Source organism: Ranitomeya imitator, chromosome 8, assembly GCF_032444005.1.
Source record: "Ranitomeya imitator isolate aRanImi1 chromosome 8, aRanImi1.pri, whole genome shotgun sequence".
NCBI classification, from domain to species: Eukaryota; Metazoa; Chordata; class Amphibia; order Anura; family Dendrobatidae; genus Ranitomeya; species Ranitomeya imitator.
In genome coordinates, this window is record NC_091289.1 from 105,809,109 (window position 1) to 105,830,268 (window position 21,160).

General features: G+C 41.8%; 1 protein-coding gene across 1 annotated transcript in view; it reads right to left on the reverse strand.

The window, feature by feature from the left end:
- HMCN1 (hemicentin 1) overlaps positions 1-21,160 on the reverse strand; it is a 733,390-nt gene that overhangs the window by 85,057 nt on the left and 627,173 nt on the right. The window contains exons 101-102 of the mRNA XM_069737257.1: positions 18,845-18,958; positions 2,887-3,012 (exon numbers count right to left, since the gene is read on the reverse strand). Coding sequence (XP_069593358.1) covers positions 2,887-3,012; positions 18,845-18,958 — 240 coding nt within the window. The remainder of the gene's footprint in view (positions 1-2,886; positions 3,013-18,844; positions 18,959-21,160) is intronic.

The window sequence follows — 21,160 nt, forward strand, 5'->3', positions numbered from 1 at the left end:
TAATCACTTATACCACATGAGGAACAGTATAAAAATAAATAAAAGCAATTCTTGACCTGCTGTTGCTTTGTTTATTCTGCCTTACAAACATCGCTGGAAGGCTCAGTGCACATTTATCTTGTGCTCTACACTGAGCGCTTACACCAAAGTTTGTGTAAGGCTGCCGTCACACTAGCAGTATTTGGTCAGTATTTTACATCAGTATTTGTAAGCCAAAACCAGGAGTGGGTGATAAATGCAGAAGTAGTGCATATGTTTCTATTATACTTTTCCTCTATTTGTTCCACTCCAGGTTTTGGCTTACAAATACTGATGTAAAATACTGACCAAATACTGCTAGTGTGATGGCAGCCTAAATATCTGAAATACATGATTCAGACGGAGCCCCAGGAGGAAGATTCCCTATAATGAGGCAGATGGAGGCACTGTGGAGACCATGTGGCCTATGATGCGGCCATGTCCATATTTATAGGTGTACATAAAAGCACAGTCAATCACAGTTTTGTGCACCTCTGAAAAGAAGGACACCACTGAACAGAGGTGAGACAGAGTCCGAAGTAACTGTGTTGCCTCATTATTCTGAAGTGATCCCTCAGGGGTTTCATCTGAATCATTTCAAAAACCTGACCGGCACATCCAAACATTGACTAAGTGTGAACAGGTGCTGAACCTAGAGTCACCAACTCGTATATAGTTAAGTAAATAAGGCAGCACACTGCAGCGCTAGAACATGCAAACTTGAAAACACGAAATTTGAACTGCATTACTGCACTAGAAATATGAAAAATGAGAGCGTTTAGCGCATAAAAATGGCCAATTTTATGTGTACCTGGTAACCCGTTTACGGCATCTCTCTTATACCAGGTCCTAAACTTGCCTTACCTCGCTGAGAATAAACGTCTCCATCTGAACGGGTACATGTGAAACCTCTTCTTAGACTAAAATTCTCTCTCTCTGTGGAGGGGTATTGGACCTGCTGTAATTAAAACACCTGAAGCTAGGAGGCGGAGTGCACGATCAGAAGGCTAAAGAATACATTTCAAAAACCTGACCTGCACATCCAAACATAGACTAAGTGTGAACAGGTGCTGAACCTAGAGTCGCCAACTCGTATATAGTTAAGTAAACAAGGCAGCACACTGCAGCGCTAGAACATGCAAACTTAAAAACACGAAATTTGAACTGCATTACTGCACTAGAACACATACTGCACTGTACACATAAAATTGGCCATTTTTATGCGCTAAACACTCTCATTTTTCATATTTCTAGTGCAGTAATGCAGTTCAAATTTCGTGTTTTCAAGTTTGCATGTTCTAGCGCTGCAGTGTGCTACCTTGTTTACTTAACTCATCTGAATCATGTCATTCGAAGATTTAAAGAGAAACCCTGAAGTAAGTGTTGAACATACAGGACATGATAAATTTAATCCAAAATGTTATGTAAAATGTCCCTAATGAAAGCTTGAACTCAGTCCCCAAAAAAAGGAAGTCCCCACTCTGGTCCGTCATATGTCTTTGGAAATATAAGGGGTTCCATATTCCCGGTAGCACAAAAGCTCTGGAAAAGCACTATGGCTCCTTGCTCCCAAAAGAAATCCAGCAAATTCTGCACTCCCAAATACAAAGGTCCCCCTCCCTTCTGACCCCCACAGTGTGACTAAATCACATTTAGCATCCACACGCTTGACATTTCTGTAGCTATTAGAGCCCGCATGACTCCAGAAGCATGAGCTGGGCACAATGCATAGACATTACAATATAAGGGCACTACAATGTACGGGTATTACAATGACAGATTTGCAATTTTCACTCAGCAACATCCACTGCTCCTTGTTTTTCTAGAAAACACCCAAGGAGTAAAAGTCATCACTACATCTGTACATAATTGCCCAGAGGTGTTTCATTTAAAAAATGCGGTCACCTAAGAAGAATTTTGCTCTTCTGTCACTTAGGAGCTCTCGGCGATCGCCAATAGCTGCTACTGTGCAGGTGCAGGCAGCAGCAGTCTTAATTATGAATACCTAAGCAGAGCACCACATGAACACCCTGCCCACAGGCCCGCCCCAAAGCATGAGCACATCATTAACTCAAAACTGAAAATAAAGATTAAACAACAACCACAAGACAGATTTCATCAACCAAGGTATCATTTTAATCAGTACAACGGCACCGACCGGACACTGTCTGTAGGTTACTGTGCACAATCCTGCTGATAGATTCCCTTTAAATGCTGCTTTCGTCCCTGTGAAGCCCCAAAAGGGTTAATGAACTTCTTGAATGTGGTTTTGAGAAGAGATGAGTGAACATCGTCGGCTCCCTCTTTACTCGGCAAGCTATAGTGCTTACTGAAGAAGCCGCAGCAGGAACCAGGATACCTGGAGCGCTCCCGATAATCAGGTGTCCGGCGTCGCAGCTGCATGTGTCGCGGCTCTGTAACAGTCACAACACACAGACTCTCCATGCCGAATAAGGAGGGAGCTGATGATATTCGCTCATGTCTAGTTTTGAGCTCTTTGAGGAGTGTAGTTTTTAAAATGGTGTCACTTTTGTGTATTTTCTGTCACATAGGCTCATCAAAGTCAATTAAAATAGGATGTGGTTCTTTAAAAAATTGATTTAGTAAATTGTGTTGGAAAAATGAGAAATTGCTGATAAACTTTTATCCCTTCTAACTTCCTAACAAAAAAATATGTATGTAAAATTGTGCTGATGTAAAGTAGACATGTTGGTGGGAAATGTTATTTATGAACTATTTTGTGTGACATAAGTCTGATTATGATAGATTTATGCACCTTAATTACTCTTTAACTAGATATTTTTAAATGTATGCTATGATCAATCATTTTGAAAAAAAAAAATAAAAACAAGGATGCACAAAACTTACCAACACATGAACCATTTTCTGTTTTTTTAAATCCACTGGGACATAATTCAATGCACTTGTAACTTCCACGTGTGTTTTTACACAGTTGATCTGGTCTACAGACATTCTGACGACATTCATTCAGGTCTGCAGAAACATAAAAACATGAGTGAAAATTGTCCTTATAGCCCTCATAATAGCATAAGCTCTGTGGTGACCCACAACAAGAAAAATTAGTCACAACACTCCCCGAAAATTAATGATTTAGAATAGTGTTGAGCATTCCGATACTGCAAATATCGGGTATCGGCTGATATTCGCTGTATCGGAGTTCCGATACTTTTACGATATCGAATACCGGAATTGGAAGATCCCATAGTGCAATGATGCACTATAATGGAGTGTGGGCGGTGCGTGGGCAGAGACTGCGTGTCTGTGTGTGAGGACGGGGTCTGTGCGTGACCATGGGGGGGCCTGTGCGGGCCTGCCAGGGGTCTGTACGGGCCTGTCGGGGGTCTGTGCGGGCCTGCCGGGGGTCTGTGCCGGCTGCCGGGGGTCTGTGCGGGCCTGTCGGGGTCTGTATGGGCCTGCCGGGGGTCTGTGCGGGCTCCCGGGGGTCTGTGCGGGCCTGCCGGGGGTCTGTGTGGGCTGCCGGGGGTCTGTGCGGGCCTCTCGGGGGTTGTGTGTCAGTGCTACAAGTCCCACCGGGCTATACCTGCTACAATGACAGTGATTGATACATTAGCCAATGATGGGACAGTAGTAGTCCCATCATCCGGCTAATGTGTTGAATGTAAAATAAAAAAAAACACAAACATACATACTACATACAACATACAGCATACATACATATATACTACATACATACTACATACATACATGCTACATACATACAACATACATACTACATACACACATACTACACACATACTAAATACATACATACATACTACATACATACTACATACAATACATTCATACATTACATACATACATACAATACATATAACATAGATTACATACTCATCATCACTTGTCACTTTGTTCCCCGAACCCTGTGTCATCTGTAAAAAATATGAAAATAACAAACAAACAATATACTCCCTGATCCGCAGAAATCCACGAGGGTCCCACGATGATCTCCCGTGGAGAACGGCAGCATCAGCTGATGCGACCACTCTCTAGGGGCTCCAGGAATACAAATACGGGAGGAAGGTATTCTTCCACACTGTATTCCTCTGCCGCTGTGAAAAAAAATAGTCCCTAGTCTTTTGGCATTGCTGTGTGAGAAATTTCCCACGCAGCAAATGCCATAAAGTGAGACTCTGAACTATAGTAACCTCTCAGTGATGCACTGCAGGAGCTATTGTCTCCTGTCAGTGTGTCACTGAAGTTCCTATAGAGCAGTGACATCACCCGATGTCACTGTTCTATAGGGAAGATCGTCGTGGGACACTCGTTATTAATTTGACTACGGCGGACAGGTAGTATGCGGTTTATTATTTTACGTTTTTTGCAGGCACTGAATTATGGTAAGTATGGTTAAATGAAGAATATTAAAATACTTTTTTTCTGGCTGTGTCTTTATTTTATTTTTTTAACTCTTTCACTACACTAGGATTAATAATGGATAGGCGTCTTATTGACGCCTCTCCATTATTAACCTGGCTTCATGTCACCTTACAATAGCAAGGTGACATTAACCCCTTATTACCCCATATCCCACCGCTACACGGGAGTGGGAAGAGAGGGGCTAAGTGCCGGAATTGGCGCATCTTACAGATGCGCCATTTCTGGGGCGGCTGCGGACTGGTATTTGTAGCCAGGGGGGCCAATATCCATGGCCCCTCTCTAGGCTAGGAATATCAGCCCGCAGCTCTCTGCATAGCCTTTCTGGCTATAAAATATAGGGGGACCCCACGTCATTTTTTGGGGGGTCCCCTTATTTTAATAGCCAGTAAAGGCTATGCAGACAGCTGTGGGCTGATATTCATATCCTGGGCGTGGCCATGGGTATTACCCCCTTCCCAGACTACAAATATTGGCCCCCGGCCGTCGGCTTTCCCCCTCTGGTGCAGAAAATTGCACAGGAGCCCACGCCGTTTTTTTCCGTTTTTTTTTTTTTAATTAAACGCTCATTAAGGCCTCTTTTACACTTGTGACGGTACGGGTCCGTCGCTATGCGTCAGGCCGACGTACCGATGCACGTTGTGAAATTTGTGCACGACATAGGCAGCGGACGCAGTTTTTGCCGATGGTCCACCAAAACACGACGGATCCATTGCACGACGGAGGCGACATGTGGCCAACTGTCGCGATCCGACGCAAAATACAAGTATATGGGTAAAAAACGCATCCTGCGAGCACATTTGCAGAATCCATTTTTTTCCCAAAACGAAGGATTGCTAAAAACGCAAGTGTGAAAGTAGCCTTAGAAACATCGGCCTTTCTATTATACTGTATATCTATGGATATATCTATCTATCTATAGATATATTGATAGATAGATATATCTATAAATACATAGGTGTATCTATCCATATACTGTATCTGGCTGGTTTCACACATCAGGTTTTTGCCATCAGGCACAATCCGGCGAGTTTTGAAAAAAAGGATCCGTTTTTTTCCGCCGGATCAGTTTTTTTCTCATAGAGTTGTATTAGCGCCGGATTGCGCCTGATGGCCACACGTTTCATCCATAGTTTTGATGCCTTCAGTGTGAATGTACAATTTTCATAGTCCTGAAAATACAGAAAAATCTTTAAATGAGAAGGTGTGTCCAAACTTTTGTTCTGTACTGTATGTATGTATGTAGTATGTATGTAGTATATAGTATGTTGCATGTATGTATGTATAGAAAGAAAGCAGTGGACAGAAAATATCAGATCAAAGGGACAAAAATAGATATAAAATAAACGGTAAAAGGTAATAAATAATAAATATCACCTCAAAATAGTGTATAAGTGTCCAAGTGAAAAAATCTATATATATGCACAATATGTATGCAAGACCACTACTTAGAAGCTGAATGGCAGACCATTCGGTGATATGGAACAAAGGAAAGTCCCTGTGTAAGGAAGTAAACTCCTATATAGAGGAAATGATGACCAAATTAAGAACCAAAATAATAAACAATGGAAAACAATATCAGGTATGGTATATTAAAATGCCTTTATTATAAATATATATATATATATATATATACTGGGCAAAAAATGGCAACAGCAGTAAAGTGCCTGTAGCTGGAGGAAAAAGTGTACAATATACAGCAAAACAGCAGAAATACAACCGGACGCAAAAAGGAGGCAAGGTATGTATAAAACAAAGCTAATAAAAGAGAGACAATTGTCATATGATGCCTAAAAAGAAGGGAATCCACATATGATACATAAGGAATGGTTATATTGATATTCAGTTATGCTGCAAGATATGTGAAAAATACAAGGATGTGAAAAAATATATAAGGATAAATAATAATTGAATAATTAAAAAAATAAAACCGTGTTGTGTATGGGCAGAAACCACAAAAAATGATTAAATAAATTAGCGTATAACTGAATGAACCGTGATAATAATAGGGGCGGTGTGGGACAAAATATACAAACTAAATTAGGAATGGCTCATCAATATAAGATGAGCGAAAGATGCATATATTGGTGTAACAATAATAATAAAGTGCAATGCACAGCAAAATCTATAGCGCCTAAATACAAAAAGGGCACGTGTAAAAACGGCTCATGAAAATGAAATGGGCTGTACGACTCAAGTGTGTGTTTTGTGCAAAAAATGGGCTGAACGCCAATTACGTATATTTGTGCAAGAAAGTAAGTACAATGCGTAATACACCATGCAGCGCCTAAATAGCAGGGAGCATAAATCGGAGAATAGCTAATAAGCAAACCAGCTCACAGGTAACAGGTGCAATGTGCAAGTACAGGTACACACCACCAAGTTTGAGTAATGCAGCATGAACTGAAAAATGTGGAAACAGATACAGAGCTGTATACAAAGAGCAATAGTACTACCTCCTCCTAAGTGCCGTCCGGTCCTCCAGGTACAGAGCATCCCGACGCGCGTTTCGGACCGTGTCCTTCGTCAGGGGGTGATGTAAAGGAGGAACCGGACGTGTATATATATAAAAAAAGATCTCATCAATGAAGGAGGACCCGGAAGTGCGCAGAATCCGCGTCATATGACCCGGCAGAGCTGCCATGGCAACGATGACGCGGGACGCGCAACTAAGGGGTCACAGGCAGAGCATGCGCACAGCGACGGCATCCAGTCAGAGAATAGGTAAGTGTCAGGATGGCCGATGCCGGGAGCAGGGGCATAGCGGCGCGTGCGCCTCCAGGAGGACCCAAAGGCATGCGGAGCCCACGCAAGAGCCACCAAAAATGAAAAAACGCCATGGCAACAAAGACGTGGGATGCATACCAAGGGGCCACAGGCAGCGCACGCGCACAGCCACCGTATCCGAACATGGGCACATACATTAGAAAAAATGAAAAAAATATATTATGGTGTCAAGGTACAGAAAGATGGAACATCTGGGTACAACCAAACAATATGCAGATAAAAAGATCCGGATACAACCGGAAAAACGGACAATATACAAGTATAAGTGCACATTATATATACAAATCAACATATATACATGCATATAAATATAATATTGAAAAAAATGTGCATATATGTATATATACATATGATGTGGAGAACATGATGGTCAGATGGTATAGGAGAAGCAGTCCTGTCATATCAGTCTTGCAGACGTAAGATCTACCGCATCGAAGGAGCGCGCTCCACATAAACATATTGGTGAAGGTGCACCAGGAAGTCCAGGATGGGCAATATAATATCAAGATGAATAAAAGACGAACAACACCATAGACTAAAAGAAATAAAAAGAGGCACAGTTATAATCAGAGCAATATAATAAAATATAAAATGAATCTCAAATAAAACAAGAGATGGGGAGAATATGCCTACGTAGATATGACTAATAGTCTGATTATATGCAAAAATATGATTAAAATAAATTTATATAATTATGCCGCGATACTAAAAAGGGGGGGGGGGGAATTTAATATAAACTAGAGGGAAGATTATCCAAAAATGATTCATTAATTCTTATTTATACAAATATATATATATATATATATATAGATATAAAATATATGTGAATACACATATCAAATGTACCCGCACACACATGTCTAGGTAAACATGCATACATGCAAATATACTCGTATGCATAGGCATATAAATATGGGGACAATAAATACAATACCGTGAATCGCAGCCAAAAATAATAAAAATAAAAATATATATAAAAGATAGTAGTATAAAAATAAAAAGGGGCTATGAGAGATATGTGTGACTATTATGAGATGCACGCATAGCTACACATATATATACAAAAACCAGTTCAATAAAATTAAAAAAATCGATATAATAAAAGCAAGGTTCACAAAAAAGCAGCAAAATTAAAATTTTCATTAAGGCCTAGTGGGGAAACGGTTTTGAGGGTCCAGATCCATTTTGACTCTAGTCTCGCCAATGGTATACTTACCTTCCCACCTCAAATGGTGGGTTTAATTACGTCAATACCAATAACCCGGAGTAGCGAGGCATCAGAATCATGATGTGTCCTAAAATGTTTGGGAAGGGTCTTGAGTGAGGAGGGATCTTCAATATCTCTGGCGGCAATAATGCCAAGGACGTGTTCACGAATTCTAATTTTGAGTTGTCGGGTGGTTAGACCAATATAAATTAGAGAACACGGGCAAGTTGCGTAATAGATCACTGCCTTGGTAGTGCAAGTTATTGGGGACATGATCTTAAAAGTATTACGGCCATCAGAACTGACAAAATCATGAGCCCTCCCTACATTTGGGCACGCTACGCACTTTCCACACGGGCGACAGCCAACCGAGGGTTTAAAATTAGTTAAAAAGGAAACAGGCTCATTGACGTAGTGACTTTTGACCAATTTGTCGCCAAGATTTGTGGCCCTTCTGAAGGTCATGCTAGGTTTAGCCCCAACATATTGGGATAACACGGGGTCAGCTTGGAGGATAGGCCATGATTTTTCTAAATATTTCCTCATCAACTCAGTCTGTCCATTGAACTGCGTGATAAATCTAACAGTATTATTAGACGTGGTGGGTCTTGTTGAATAGAGTGCCTGATGTCGGGTGGTATTTTTGGCACGGTTATAAGCTCTCTTAATCGAGCGATGGCTATAGCCTCTTTCCAAGAACCTCAACCTGAGATCCGCAGCTTGCTTCTCAAAATCTTCATTTGTAGAACAAATTCTGCGAAGTCTTAAAAATTGGCCTGTAGGAATGGAACGTATCATTGGTGGTGGATGTGAAGACGAGGCATGTAGGAAAGAATTCACAGATGTCATTTTGCAATACAGGTCTGTTTGGAGGCAATCCTCAGCATCCCTATAGACCCTAACATCCAAGAAGTCAATCTGGTCTTTATTGCACTGATGGGTCAACTTTATATTGTATGGATTTTGATTCAAAAAGATCATAAATTCATTTAAGGATTCCCTAGACCCCTGCCAGATCAGAAAAATGTCGTCAATGTACCGTGCCCAAAAAAGGACACGGTCCATTGACGACGAGTGATCCGACAGGAAAAGGTCCCTCTCCCACAGCCCCAGGAAGAGATTAGCATATGCAGGCGCAAAAGAAGTGCCCATTGCTGTTCCCTGGAGCTGTAGGTAGAGGGACTTTCTTTTTAAGGGGTCCCTCTGCCTACAGCTCCAGGGGACAGCAATGGGCGCTTCTGTATTGCAAAATGACATCTGTGAATTCTTTCCTACATGCCTCGTCTTCACATCCACCACCAATGATACGTTCCATTCCTATAGGCCAATTTTTAAGACTTCGCAGAATTTGTTCTACGAATTAAGATTTTGAGAAGCAAGCTGCGGATCTCAGGTTGAGGTTCTTGGAAAGAGGCTATAGCCATCGCTTGATTAGGAGAGCTTATAACCGTGCCAAAAATACCACCCGACATCAGGCACTCTATTCAACAAGACCCACCACATCTAATAATACTGTTAGATTTATCATGCAGTTCAATGGACAGACTGAGTTGATGAGTTGTGTTATCCCAATATGTTGGGGCTAAACCTAGCATGACCTTCAGAAGGGCCACAAATCTTGGCGACAAATTGGTCAAAAGTCACTACGTCAATGAGCCTGTTTCCTTTTTAACTAATTTTAAACCCTCGGTTGGCTGTCACCCGTGTGGAAAGTGCGTAGCGTGCCCAAATGTAGGGAGGGCTCATGATTTTGTCAGTTCTGACGGCCGTAATACTTTTAATATCATGTCCCCAATAACTTGCACTACCAAGGCAGTGATCTATTATGCAACTTGCCCGTGTTCTCTAATTTATATTGGTCTAACCACCCGATAACTCAAAATTAGAATTCGTGAACACGTCCTTGGCATTATTGCCGCCAGAGATATTGAAGATCCCTCCTCACTCAAGACCCTTCCCAAACATTTTAGGACACATCATGATTCTGATGCCTCGCTACTCCGGGTTATTGGTATTGACGTAATCAAACCCACCATTTGAGGTGGGAAGGTAAGTATACCATTGGCGAGACTAGAGTCAAAATGGATCTGGACCCTCAAAACCGTTTCCCCACTAGGCCTTAATGAAAATTTTAATTTTGCTGCTTTTTTGTGAACCTTGCTTTTATTATATCGATTTTTTAATTTTATTGAACTGGTTTTTGTATATATATGTGTAGCTATGCGTGCGTCTCATAATAGTCACACATATCTATCATAGCCCCTTTTATTTTTATACTACTATCTTTTAGATATATTTTTATTTTTATTATTTTTGGCTGCGATTCACGGTATTGTATTTATTGTCCCCATATTTATATGCCTATGCATACGAGTATATTTGCATGTATGCATGTTTACCTAGACATGTGTGTGCGGGTACATTTGATATGTGTATTCACATATATTTTTTACATATATATATTTTTGTATAAATAAGAATTAATGAATCATTTTTGGATAATCTTCCCTCTAGTTTATATTAAATCCCCCCCCCCCCTTTTTTAGTATCGCGGCATAATTATATAAATTTATTTTAATCATATTTTTGCATATAATCAGACTATTAGTTATATCTACATACGCATATTCTCCCCATCTCTTGTTTTATTTGAGATTTCTTTTATATTTTATTATATTGCTCTGATTATAACTGTGCCTCTTTTTATTTCTTTTAGTCTATGGTGTTGTTCGTCTTTTATTCATCTTGATATTATATTGCCAATCCTGGACTTCCTGGTGCACCTTCACCAATATGTTTATGTGGAGCGCGCTCCTTCGATGCGGTAGATCTTACGTCTGCAAGACTGATATGACAGGACCGCTTCTCTTATACCATCTGACCATCATGTTCTCCACATCATATGTATATATACATATATGCACATTTTTTTCAATATTATATTTATATGCATGTATATATGTTGATTTGTATATATAATGTGCACTTATACTTGTATATTGTCCGTTTTTCCGGTTGTATCCGGATATTTTTATCTGCATATTGTTTGGTTGTACCCAGATGTTCCATCTTTCTGTACCTTGACACCATAATATATTTTTTTCATTTTTTCTAATGTATGTGCCCATGCTCGGATACGGTGGCTGTGCGCGTGCGCTGCCTGTGGCCCCTTGGTATGCGTCCCACGTCTTTGTTGCCATGGCGTTTTTTCATTTTTGGTGGCTCTTGCGTGGGCTCCGCATGCCTTTGGGTCCTCCTGGAGGCGCACGCGCTGCTATGCCCCTGCTCCCGGCATCGGCCATCCTGACACTTACCTATTCTCTGACTGGATGCCGTCGCTGTGCGCATGCGCTGCCTGTGTCGCCTTAGTTGCGCGTCCCGCGTCATCGTTGCCATGGCAGCTCTGCCGGGTCACATGACGCGGATTCCGCGCACTTCCGGGTCCTCCTGGCGGCGCATGCGCCGCCATGCCTCTGCTCCTTCATTGATGGGATCTCTTTGTATATATATTCACATCCGGTTCCTCCTGTACATCATCCCCTGACGAAGGACACGGTCCGAAACGCGCGTCGGGGTGCTCTGTACCTGGAGGACCGGACGGCACTTAGGAGGAGGTAGTTCTATTGCTCTTTGTATACAGCTCTGTATCGGTTTCCACATTTTTCAGTTCATGCTGCATTACTCATACTTGGTGGTGTGTACCTGTACTTGCACATTGCACCTGTTACCTGTGAGCTGGTTTGCTTATTAGCTATTCTCCGATTTATGCTCCCTGCTATTTAGGCGCTGCATGGTGTATTACGCATTGTACTTACTTTCTTGCACAAATATACGTAATTGGCGTTCAGCCCATTTTTTGCACAAAACACACACTTGAGTCGTACAGCCCATTTCATTTTCATGAGCCGTTTTTACACGTGCCCTTTTTGTATTTAGGCGCTATAGATTTTGCTGTGCATTGCACTTTATTATTATTGTTACACCAATATATGCATCTTTCGCTCATCTTATATTGATGAGCCATTCCTAATTTAGTTTGTATATTTTGTGCCTCACCGCCCCTATTATTATCACGGTTCATTCAGTTATACACTAATTTATTTCCTAATTTTTTGTGGTTTCTGCCCATACACAACACGGTAATTATTTTTTTAATTATTCAATTATTATTTATCCTTATATATTTTTTCACATCCTTGTATTTTTCACATATCTTGCAGCATAACTGAATATCAATATAACCATTCCTTATGTATCATATGTGGATTCCCTTCTTTTTAGGCATCATATGACAATTGTCTCTCTTTTATTAGCTTTGTTTTATACATACCTTGCCTCCTTTTTGCGTCCGGTTGTATTTCTGCTATTTTGCTGTATATTGTACACTTTTTCCTCCAGCTACAGGCACTTTACTGCTGTTGCCATTTTTTGCCCAGTATATATATATATATATTTATAATAAAGGCATTTTAATATACCATACCTGATATTGTTTTCCATTGTTTATTATTTTGGTTCTTAATTTGGTCATCATTTCCTCTATATAGGAGTTTACTTCCTTACACAGGGACTTTCCTTTGTTCCATGTATGTATGTATGTATGTATGTATGTATGTATGCATGTATGTTGTATGTATGTAGTATGTATGTTTGTGTGCTTTTTTTTACATTCAACACATTAGCCGGATGATGGGACTACGACTGTCCCATCATTGGCTAATGAGTCAATCACTGTCATTGTAGCAGGCATAGCCCGATAGGACTTGGAGTCCCATCGGACAATGCCTGCACACCGACATAGAAACCCCCGAGAGGCCCGCACAGACCCCCGGCAGCCCACACAGACCCCCCCGAGAGGCCTGCACATACCCCCGTCAGCCTGCACAGACCCCCGGCAGTCTGCACAGACCCCCGGCAGTCTGCACAGACCCCGAGAGGCCCGCACAGACCCCCGGCAGGCCCGCACAGACCCCCCACGATCCCACACAGACCCCACCCGCACACACAGACATGCAGTCTCTGCCTACGCACCGCCCACACTCTTCCCCCCTCCGGAACTGGATGTGCAAAGGAAAGAAAGGGCTTATTTTCGATCCAATATTTGTGTCCCATTGACTTGCATTGGTTTCCGGTATCGGTATCGGCGAAACCCGATATTTTTTGGGTATCGGTCCAATCCAATCCTATTCAATATTTCCCAATATCGGACGGTATCGCTCAACACTAATTTAGAACGCCTCCAAAAAACTTTGTGTAAACATAGCCTATGATTAGAGTATACAACAGCTGCAGGCTAATGCAGTGGAGACTAAGGCTGCTGTAATACTAGCACTATTTGGTCAGTATTTTACATCAGTATTTGTAAGCCAAAACCAGGAGTGGGTGATAAATGCAGAAGTGGTGCATGTGTTTCAATTATACTTTTCCTCTAATTGTTCCACTCCTGTTTTGGCTTACAGATACTGATGTAAAATACTGAACAGCAAGAGAACAAGAAGAGGATTCAGAGATCCTCCAAAAATTAGAAAAAACAGCAAAACGGAGGGGGTGGCCTCCATTAGTTTGGTAGGTTGAGAGTGGCTGCCTCATCGGTTATGCTGCACCTGTGTAGTCTCCATCTTAACCATATGGGTCCACTGCATCCTGAAAATGTTTATATATTTTTTTTTTTGTGTTTTTTGCACTTTTTTTCGGGGTGCAGTTGGGCCCATTTTTGTCCTGTAAACTGTGGTGTCTGTTCACATGGGGTGCATTTGGATAGCGCTGGGCAGGCCCACCTGATCTAATAGAAGGGTGTCACTACTAGGCTTGCCTGGATGCTGTGCATCTCCATTGTGTGAACAGCACCACATACAAGTCTTTTATGTGCAGCATTGTGCCAAGCAGCCACCCCCTCCATTAGTTTGGTAGGTTCAGAGTGACTGCCTCATCGGTTATGCTGCACCTGTGTAGTCTCCATCTTAACCACATGGGTCCACTGCATCCTGATAGTGCATTTGTTTAGAGGCCTAGGCAGGTAAGCATGTCTGCCTCGTTTTGCTGTTTTTTGTAAAATACTGACCAAATACAGCTAGTGTGACAGCAGCCTTAACGTTGCTGCATGTGATGTATGCATCTATCACTCCCTCATCCATCCATCCCTCATCCATCCATCCATTCTTCAGCCATCACTCCTTTCTTCAATCTACACACACATCCATCCATACATCGCTATAGTCTGAGGTTCTACAGCAGCTGAAGTGTATTATGTGGTATATACGTAGATACACATACATCACTATAGATTCTTCACAGTGTTCGTATGTCAGGGGTAATGTAGGCACATGTGACGCTCTGTCACCACTGTGGATGTGATGTGGGCACATGTGAACCTTTAGCACCACTGTGGATGTGATGTGGGGACATGTGAACTAATGCAACTCTCTTCTGATCGGTCTCCCTCTTTCCAAACTTTCTCCTCTCCAATCCATCTTGAATGCGGCAGCGAGGGTCATATTTCTGTCCAGCCGCTTCACCGATGCCTCCATCTTGTGCCATTCATTACACTGGCTACCCATTCGCTACAGGGTCCAGTATAAATTCATCTCTCTCACCCACAAAGCTCTCCACAGTTCTGCACCGCCTTATATCTCCTCTCTCATCTCCATCTATCGCCCTACCCGTGCCCTCCGTTCTACAAATGACCTAAGACTAACATCCCCCGTAATCCGAACCTCGCACCTCCGTCTCCAAGACTTCTCTCGTGCTGCGCCTGCTCTCTGGAATGCACTTCCCCAGACGATCAGACTGATACCTAGCCCCGACCTATTCAAAAACTTTAAAAAACCATCTCTTCAAAACAAGCCTACCACATCAACTACTCAGTAAACTAACTTTGTCCTGTTCCCTCCTTCCAAATATTATCTGCATGTGAATCTGCACCCTACTATTCATCTGTCTCCACACCCTCCATCCACACGATAACTGCACTTGATACTTGACTATTGCACTTAAACACACGGGCTGATGACCGGATCATGCAGCTTTATATGAAAATCCCTATTTATTATAATTGCCAGACCTGAAATAACAAGCACTTTTCACCTATTGTGTCCCCCCATTTCCTTGTAGATTGTAAGCTTGCGAGCAGGGACCTCACCCCTAATGTCACTGTTTAAATTGTCTTAACTTGTACTGAATTTATTGTCTGTACATGTCCCCGCTTAATTGTAAAGTGCTGCGGATTATGTTGGCGCTATATAAATAAAAATGATTATTATTATTATTATTATGTGAAGCTCTATCAACACTGTGGATGTGATGTGGGACATGTGAAGCTCTATCACCGCTGTGGATGTGATGTGGGGACATGTGAGGCTCTATCACCACTGTGGATGTGATGTGGGGACATGTGAAGCTCTATCACCACTGTGGATGTGATGTGGGGACATGTGAAGCTCTATCACCACTGTGGATGAGATGTAGAGATATGGGAAGCTCTACCACCAGTGTGGATGTGATGTGGAGATATGTGTTGCTCTATCACCACTGTGGATGTGATGTGGGGACATGTGATGCTCTATCACCGCTGTGGATGAGATGTAGAGATATGGGAAGCTCTACCACCAGTGTGGATGTGATGTGGAGATATGTGTTGCTCTATCACCACTGTGGATGTGATGTGGAGATATGTGTTGCTCTATCACCAGTGTGGATGTGATGTGGAGATATGTGTTGCTCTATCACCACTGTGGATGTGATGTGGGGACATGTGATGCTCTATCACCACTGTGGATGTGATGTGGGGACATGTGATGCTCTATCACCACTGTGGATGAGATGTAGAGATATGGGAAGCTCTACCACCAGTGTGGATGTGATGTGGAGATATGTGTTGCTCTATCACCACTGTGGATGAGATGTGGGGACATGTAAAGCTCTACCACCACTGTGAATGTGATGTGGAGATATGTGTTGCTCTATCACCACTGTGGATGAGATGTGGGGACATGTGATGCTCTACCACCACTGTGAATGTGATGTGGAGACATGTGAATCTCTATCACCACTGTGGATGTGATGTGGGGACATGTGAAGCTCTATCACCACTGTGAATGTGATGTGGGGACATGTGAAGCTCTATCACCACTGTGAATGTGATGTGGGGACATGTGATGCTCTATCACCACTGTGGATGAGATGTAGAGATATGGGAAGCTCTACCACCAGTGTGGATGTGATGTGGAGATATGTGTTGCTCTATCACCACTGTGAATGTGATGTGGAGACATGTGAAGCTCTATCACCACTGTGGATGTGATGTGGAGACATGTGAAGCTCTATCACCACTGTGAATGTGATGTGGAGACATGTGAAGCTCTATCACCACTGTGGATGTGATGTGGAGACATGTGAAGCTCTGTCACCACTATGGATGTGATAAGAGGACACGTGACTCATCACCACTGTGGATGTGATGATGGGACATGTGAAGCTCTATCACCACTGTGGATGTGATGTGGGGACATGTGAAGCTCTATCACCACTGTGAATGTGATGTGGAGACATGTGAAGCTCTATAACCACTATGGATGTGATAAGAGGACACGTGACTCATCACCACTGTGGATGTGATGATGGGACATGTGAAGCTCTATCACCACTGTGGATGTGATGTGGGGACATGTGAAGCTCTATCACCACTGTGGATGTGATGTGGGGACATGTGATGGTCTATAACCACTATGGATGTGATAAGAGGACACGTGACTCATCACCACTGTGGATGTGATGATGGGACATGTGAAGCTCTATCACCACTGTGGATGTGATGTGGGGACATGTGAAGCTCTATCACCACTGTGGATGTGATGTGGGGACATGTGAAGCTCTATCACCACTGTGGATGTGATGTGGAGACATGTGAAGCTCTATCACCACTGTGGATGTGATGTGGGGACATGTGAAGCTCTATCACCACTGTGGATGTGATGTGGGGACATGTGATGGTCTATAACCACTATGGATGTGATAAGAGGACACGTGACTCATCACCACTGTGGATGTGATGATGGGACATGTGAAGCTCTATCACCACTGTGGATGTGATGTGGGGACATGTGAAGCTCTATCACCACTGTGGATGTGATGTGGGGACATGTGAAGCTCTATCACCACTGTGGATGTGATGTGGAGACATGTGAAGCTCTATCACCACTGTGGTTGTGATGTGGGGACATGTGAAGCTCTATCACCACTGTGGATATGATGTGGGGACATGTGAAGCTCTATCACCACTCTGGATGTGATGTGGGGACATGTGAAGCTCTATCACCACTGTGGATGTGATGTGGGGACATGTGAAGCTCTATCACCACTGTGGATGTGATGTGGGGACATGTGAAGCTCTATCACCAATGTGAATGTGATGTGGGGACATGTGAGGCTCTATCACCACTGTGAATGTGATGTGGGGACATGTGAAGCTCTATCACCACTGTGGATGTGATATGGAGACATGTGATGCTCTATCACCACTGTGGATGTGATGTGGAGACATGTGAAGCTCTGTCACCACTGTGGATGTGATGTAGAGATATGTGATGGTCTATCACCAATGTGGATGTGTTGTGGGGACATGTGACTATCACCACTGTGGACGTGATATGGAGACGTGAAGTTCTGTCATCACTGTGGTTGTAGCATAGAGACATGGGTGCAGGGAACTAAGTGAAATAAGCAGGAATGAAAGGCAGAAACAAAAAAATAAATTTATAGAAGTGTTGTATATCACAATACAGCACAGATTAGCTTAAAAAAATTGGATTTCGGGGGCGGACAACCTCTTTAATTCTTCCACAATGTCTAAGAGCTGAATGATTTGACTGAAAGCTGAAGACCGCAACAAACCTCACCACCATAACTGTGAGATTCACATTGCCTTTCATAGCAGAGACATCTGTTTCTACGTTCAATACAAGCGTACCAGTGACTTTGTTCCAAACTTAGGGCGTTTCCACGGTCAGTAAATGCTGCGGGTTTGACGCTGCGCTCTTCCACAGTGGCCAGATGTTACAGTATAGTGGAGGGGATTTCCACGTCTTTCCAGACCACAGCATGTCTATTTATCTTGTGGAGACGTTCCGTCTCTGCAAGATAAAGTCACCCATACAATGTATAGGATGCGGTGATTCCGCAGGGTTCAGTGAACACATGCGAAATCACCGCGAGTTCAAAAGCCGGCAGCACTTTGGACAGAGCGGACATGTGCTGCATCCAAAGCGCTGCCGATCATGACCGTGGAAACATATCCTTACAGACCAAAATTCCCCATTCAAACCTACTAACCACTGCCTCTGCTTGCTTGTTAGCAGACAATAGGTCTGACAATGCATTGACATCTAGTATTTACCGTTTATGTGATCCTGACAGACTTACCAAAACATCGTCTGCCTTTTAAATGGAAGCCTGGATCACAGCCACAGTGATAGCTTCCAATGCTATTGAAGCAATGCTGATGACAGGGATTCATCTCTTGGCACTCATTAATATCTGCAATTATAAAAAAGAGATCAATAATAAATCATAACAAAAATTACTTTTTTTTTTTTAAAGAGGAAGGACATAGAATTAGGAAATACAGGAAAGCTATTATCTTTTTTGTTGTTTTTTTAGTTTTTACAAGGGAGTACCATAGCAAAAATAACCAGTACTAATTTATTAAATAAACCCCCCCACCTTTAAATCTTTGTATACCTTGTAGGAATTAAAGTCAACTGGAACTTTGTGAGCTCACAATCTAAATTCCCTATCAGTATGTCTTTGGAGTGTGGAAGGAAATCAGAGAACCCGGAGGAAACCCAAAATCTACTTGCAAATATTGTCCTTGGTGGGATTTGAAGCCAGGACTCCAGCGCTAAGATTTCAGTGCTAACCACTGGGCCACCATGCTTCCAGTTTATCCATGTTTACTGACATTTACATTAACATTTTTGCTAAGGATTAATGATGACTTAGTTCTATAAATGAGGAAACCCAAGTATAGCAGAATCTGAATCCAGCTCCATAATTCGGAACGAATGCATATGAACCAATTGTGTTTCTGTACTCTTCATTGTGAAAAATACAGCAGTAAGGAAAGAAAGTAAGCAAGTCTTTATAATCAGGGTTCATTGCGTAGAGAATGAATGCTCTTCAAAAGATTATGTTTGCAATCCTTTCCATCAAAGACAGATATGGGCAGGACAGTTTCAGAAGCAGAGAGATCTAGGATTTTCCAACTAATGCATAAATTACCTATAGAGGGTTATCTATGTTACAATGCTCTCACGATGCTATAGACGCTTGGGGAGGCTGCACAGAATTGTTTATTGCCTCTCTGATATTTGCTGGAGATGTCGAGCTAAAAAGGCTCTTATCAACATATCAGGTGGGCTTGTCCTCTAATTCATGAATTCTTTACAATCGTGTCAGTTCTAATTCTGTGCTGCCTTATCGAAAGATTGCTTTAGGGTTCGTTCTCACTTGCATATAAAATTGGCTAGTGCAATGTGAGAAAACATCACAATACACTTGCATCAATATTATTAAATGATTCAGTGCTCATCTTAAAGTTTTTACTTAGCTCTAATTGGACTGAGGAAAATATTGAAGCATACAGTGTATATACAGCATATATCAGCAAAGTATAGTAAATTCACAACCAGAAACTTCAGGACAGAGAGATTAGATAGATAGATAGATAGATAGATAGATAGATAGATAGATAGATAGATAGATAGATAGATAGATAGATAATAGAGAGATTAGATAGATAATAGAGAGATTAAATCGATAGATAGATAGATAGATAGATAGATAGATAGATAGATAGATAGATAGATAGATAGATAGATATTAGATAGATAATAGAGAGATTAGATAGATAGATAGATAATAGAGAGATTAGATATATAATAGAGAGATTAGATCAATAGATAGATAGATAATAGAGAGATTAGATAGATAGATAATAGAGAGATTAGATTGATTGATCGATAGATAGATACTGTATATAATAGAGAGATTAGATAGAGAGATTAAATTGATCGATAGATAGATAGATAGATAGATAGATAGATAGATAGATAGATAGATAGATAGATAGATATCTACTGTAGCTATTCTAATGTCACAAATATCAGTCAGGGAAGCATCTGCACTATGTCCCTACCATTAGACACAGTGACACATCGCATAGTCATTGCTCAGTAGCCGCGGCGGCGGCGACACACAGGTCCGGCACTACCCTTCAGTATGGATAAGCATTGCTGTTTGAATATGACTTTATACCATTGTGTTGCTACTGAGCAATGACTATGCGATGTGTCACTGTGTCTAATGGTAGGGACACAGTGCAGATGCTGCTTCCCTGACTGATATTTGAGCACTAAGCACTTTATCTCATGGTACTTGTGGTACTTGGCTGGGTACACATACCTGTGGCTGACCTGTTCCCTTATTATTCCTGTAATTGTTATTCTTTGTACTTGTTGTTATTTTGATTTATATGTAATTAATAAATTTATATATTTTTACATATGTTTTGTGGACTTTATGCTCCATATTTTTCTCATGGTGGCTACTGTATTTAGGAGTATCCTCTCGTACTGCGACTGCCGTAGGCATTGCGTCAAATTGTGATGTATGTTCTAGGCATCCCATTTTGTAAAGTGTTCCTTTTGGGTTGGAGTTTTATGACTACTAAATTGTGTT